The sequence below is a fragment of the Cajanus cajan genome, chromosome 3 (assembly GCF_000230855.2).
Source record: "Cajanus cajan strain Asha chromosome 3, NIPB_CcT2T_4, whole genome shotgun sequence".
In the NCBI taxonomy this organism is placed as follows: Eukaryota; Viridiplantae; Streptophyta; class Magnoliopsida; order Fabales; family Fabaceae; genus Cajanus; species Cajanus cajan.
In genome coordinates this window covers 31,800,792-31,804,747 of record NC_138519.1, presented here as the reverse complement: position 1 = coordinate 31,804,747, position 3,956 = coordinate 31,800,792, and the positions used below count along the sequence as shown (strand labels likewise).

General features: G+C 47.3%; 1 protein-coding gene across 1 annotated transcript; it reads right to left on the bottom strand.

The window, feature by feature from the left end:
• Positions 1-547: 547 nt before the first annotated feature.
• LOC145956247 (uncharacterized) lies at positions 548-3,077 on the bottom strand. Its single transcript, XM_083071812.1, has 2 exons — positions 2,364-3,077; positions 548-982 (listed from the first exon to the last, which is right to left on the bottom strand). The coding sequence occupies exons 1-2, from the start codon at positions 3,075-3,077 to the stop codon at positions 548-550; spliced, it is 1,149 nt and encodes a 382-aa protein (XP_082927938.1).
• Positions 3,078-3,956: the final 879 nt, after the last annotated feature.

The window sequence follows — 3,956 nt, the reverse complement described above, 5'->3', positions numbered from 1 at the left end:
TGAATGTTCGAACTCGACCTCAATCAAACTGGGGTTCGAACTCAACCTCGGATTTAAGTAATTTCTGTGAAGGTTCGAACTCGACCTTAATCAAACCGGGGTTCGAACTCGACCTCAGGTTTAAGTAATTTTTGTGAAGGTTCAGACTCGACCTTAATCAAACTGAGGTTCGAACTCGACCTCAGGTTTAAGTAATTTTTGTGATGGTTCGGACACGACCTTAATCAAACCAAGGTTCGAACTCGACCTCAGGTTTAAGTAATTTTTGTGAAGGTTCGAACTCGACCTTAAATTTTTGTTTAGTAGCACGTTGTGAAGGTTCGAACTCGACTTTAAGTGGGGGCGAAATAAATTGGTTCGAACTCGACCTCTATTTATTGTAAAACGTAAAATAATGCGAAAAAGATGTGAGTTGAATAGAATGAGTCATTTTATTGATTATATAAATGTGCCTCGTTAAAAACCCTCTCAGCCAAAACCCATTTTTTAGTTTTTTGGGACAAAAGACTGAGGCGGGAAAAGAGTGCACAACTCATTCGTACAAAAGTCAGCTGAAGTAGAACTTGAGATGCGTAGCATTCCAAGTTCGCGGAATAGGTTTTCCGCTGAGTTCTTCTAATCGGTACGCTCCATTTTCCAAGTCTTCTGTAACTCGGAATGGGCCACCCCAAGTGGGTGCAAGCTTCCCATCTGACGTGTCCTTTCGGGCTTCGCCTAGCAATCGCCACACCAAGTCACCAACTCGGAAAGAATGAGGTCGTACCCGGGTGTTGTATCTTCGGGAAGCTCGGAGCTTGCATGCTTCTTCGTGGATTTGAGCTTTGTCTCTAAGCTCGTCCACCAAGTCGAGGTCAGCTGCCAACTCTTGAGCGTTCTGCTCGCTATCGAAAACCTGACGTCGGTGGGACGTCTCTCCGACTTCTACTGGGATCATTGCGTCAGCTCCATAAGTCAGCCTGTAGGGTGTTTCTTGCGTGGTTGACTGGGGGGTGCAATGATACGCCCAGAGGATGCTGGGAAGTTCATCGGGCCACTGTCCTTTGGCATTTCCCAGTCGTTTCTTGAATTCCCGGAGGATGACTTTGTTGGCTGCTTCGGCTTGGCCATTGGTTTGGGGGTGTTCCACCGAGGTTGGAAGATGCTTGATACCGAGCTCTCGGAGGAAGTCCTCGAATCCCTGTGCGATGACCTGTCGGCCGTTGTCAGTAACGAGGGTGTGAGGGATTCCGAATCTGCAAACGATGTTTCTCCAGGTGAACTTTTGCACATTTTCAGTGGTGATTTTAGCGAATGGGCATGCTTCAATCCATTTGGTGAAGTAATCGATTGCCACGAGGAGTGTAGACACCTAATTTCGTCTGGGGGCAAACAAATAACAAGATAGGACATCAGAGGGCCCAAAAGCCTAAATTAACTTTTTTAGTGGTCTGGAACGGGCCGTTCTCGAATCAGAACGGGCCGTTCCGAGGCTTCTAAAAGACCTAAAAAATGTAGGTTGGAACGGGTCGTTCTAGACCAGAAAGGGTCATTCCAAACCAATCAAAGGGGCTAAATTTTTACCTCGGAACGGGCCGTTCCCACTTCAAAATGGGTCGTTCTGGTTCTCTGGAACGGGCCGTTCTGATTTCAGAACGGGCCTTTCTAGGGTACAAATATACAGCATAACGTTCGGATCCGGAACGGGCCGTTCCGGCCCACATCTGATGCCTATAAATAGAAAATCTCGGCCAATAGTTCAGGGACCTCAAAAATTTCGTCCACCACTCTCTAGAGCTCGAAATTTCTCTCTTTTTCTGTCTCTCTCTCCTATTGTATTTCTTGAGTTTTGTGAGGTATATTGTAGTGTGAAAGGTTGCCACAAAGCACCTAAAACCTCCATAGTTGAAGATCCAATAAAGCTTGTCACGAGGTATTATTCATCAATCTCTTGTTCTATCTTTCTCTTCTTTTATTTTACATATTACTATAATAAACGCAATTATGTAGATACCTTAGGGCTCACCGTTTAATTTAAATTTCAAGAACGTAAATAATTATTAATAAAAGGGGATCTAATATTTAATTTATTATTTCTTATCACATTAACTTCATCATAGGGTACCGATTTAGGGCGCTTAATATCTTCCCTACACGTAACCGACCCCCGAACCCAATTCTGGTTATCAAGGCCATTATTGGACCTCTTTAAAAATCTTTTCTTTTTCCAATGTTTTGTGTAAAACATTGGTGGCGACTCCATAGAACTTATTTTCAAAACCATCAATTAAGGATTAGTCTGGTGTCCGGACATTCCTTAATTGATGATACTTTTAAAAGGATGTCTAAACCATTAGTCGTGAGATCGGAAATTTTTGGGTTGCGACAAGGAGGAACTTGAGTTGGCTTTTCGTAGGGCGGAATGGCCCGAGGATGTCCATTCCCCACTGGGAGAAAGGCCATGCCGACATCATGTGGTGGAGGGTTTCGGGCGGTTTCCGGTGTGTGTTTCTGAACTGCTGGCATTCTTTGCATTTTTGTATGTAGTCTTGGCAATCTGACTTCAGAGTGGGCCAGTAGTATCCAGCCCGGAGTACTCTGGTGGCCATCGAGCGAGCTCCGGAATGCAAGCCACACATGCCCCGATGAATTTCATCGATGACGTAGGCTGCTTGGGGTGCGATCAAACACTTGAGCAGCGGGGTGGAAATACCACGTTTGAACAGTTCGTCTCCGACAATGACAAACTTGGCCGACCTCATTCTCATCTTCCGAGCTTCGTCTTTGTCTTTGGGCAAGGTACCCTCTTTCAAGTAATTCCAGATGCCCGCCATCCAGCCCAGGTCTCCACTGTCGCTGACATTGACAACCTTGTCATCGAAGCTAGGCGAGTGTAGGGTCTCCTGGATGATAGTTCGGTGCTGTCCAGGCTTTTTGGTACTGGCGAGCTTCGATAGGAGGTCAGCTCGGGCATTTTGTTCGCACGACACATGCTGTATGGCGAACTCGTCGAAGGACGAGATCTGCTGGGATGCGATGTGGAAATACCATTGTAAAAGGGTGTCCTTTGCCTGGTACGTCCCATTGAGCTGCTCGACCATGAGTTTCGAGTCGCTGTTGCAGCTCACTCTTCGGGCTCTGAGGTCGCTGGCTAGCCTCAGTCCTGCGAGGAGTGCCTCATACTCTGCCTAGTTTTTGGTCACTTTGAAGCTGAACTTGAGTGATTGTTCCAAGGTAACTTGATTTGGCCCCTCCAGAATGATATCTGCACCACCACCTTTGGAATTGGAGGACCCGTCAACGTGTAAAGTCCATGCCTGGGGTTCCTCGGCAGTAGCAGGTGTGAGCTCGGCTACGAAGTTGGCCAGGCACTGCGCTTTCAGGGTTCCACGACTTTCGTACCGGATGCCGAACTCGGATAATTCTACTGACCATGCGATCATTCGTCCGGCGAGTTCCGGTTTTCTCAGGATTTGCTTTATGGGGTAGTCGGTTTTGACTACCACCTGGTGGCTTTGAAAATATGGTCGGAGACGTCGGGCCGCGGTGACGAGTGCTAGCGCCAACTTCTCAACCATCTGGTATCGCTTCTCCGCGTCCTGGAGGACTCGGCTGATGAAGTAGATCGACATCTGCGTCTTCTGGTTTTCTTGCACTATTACAGCACTGATGGCATTTTCTGCTATGGCCAAGTAGAGGAGGAGGTCGATGTTGTGGTTCGGCCTCTGTAGGATCGGTGGGGTCGAGAGAAAGGTTTTGAAGCTCTGGAAAGCTTCTTCGCACTGACCTGTCCACTGGAAGTCTTTTGGCTTCTTTAGCAGGGTGAAGATTGGCCTTGCTTTCTTCGTGAGTTTGGGGATGAATCGGGACAGTGAGACTAACCTTCCTGCTAGGCGTTGGACCTCTTTCACCATTTGCGGACTCTGCATCTGGATGATGGATTTGCATTTCTCGGGGTTGGCCTCGATTCCTCTGCTAGT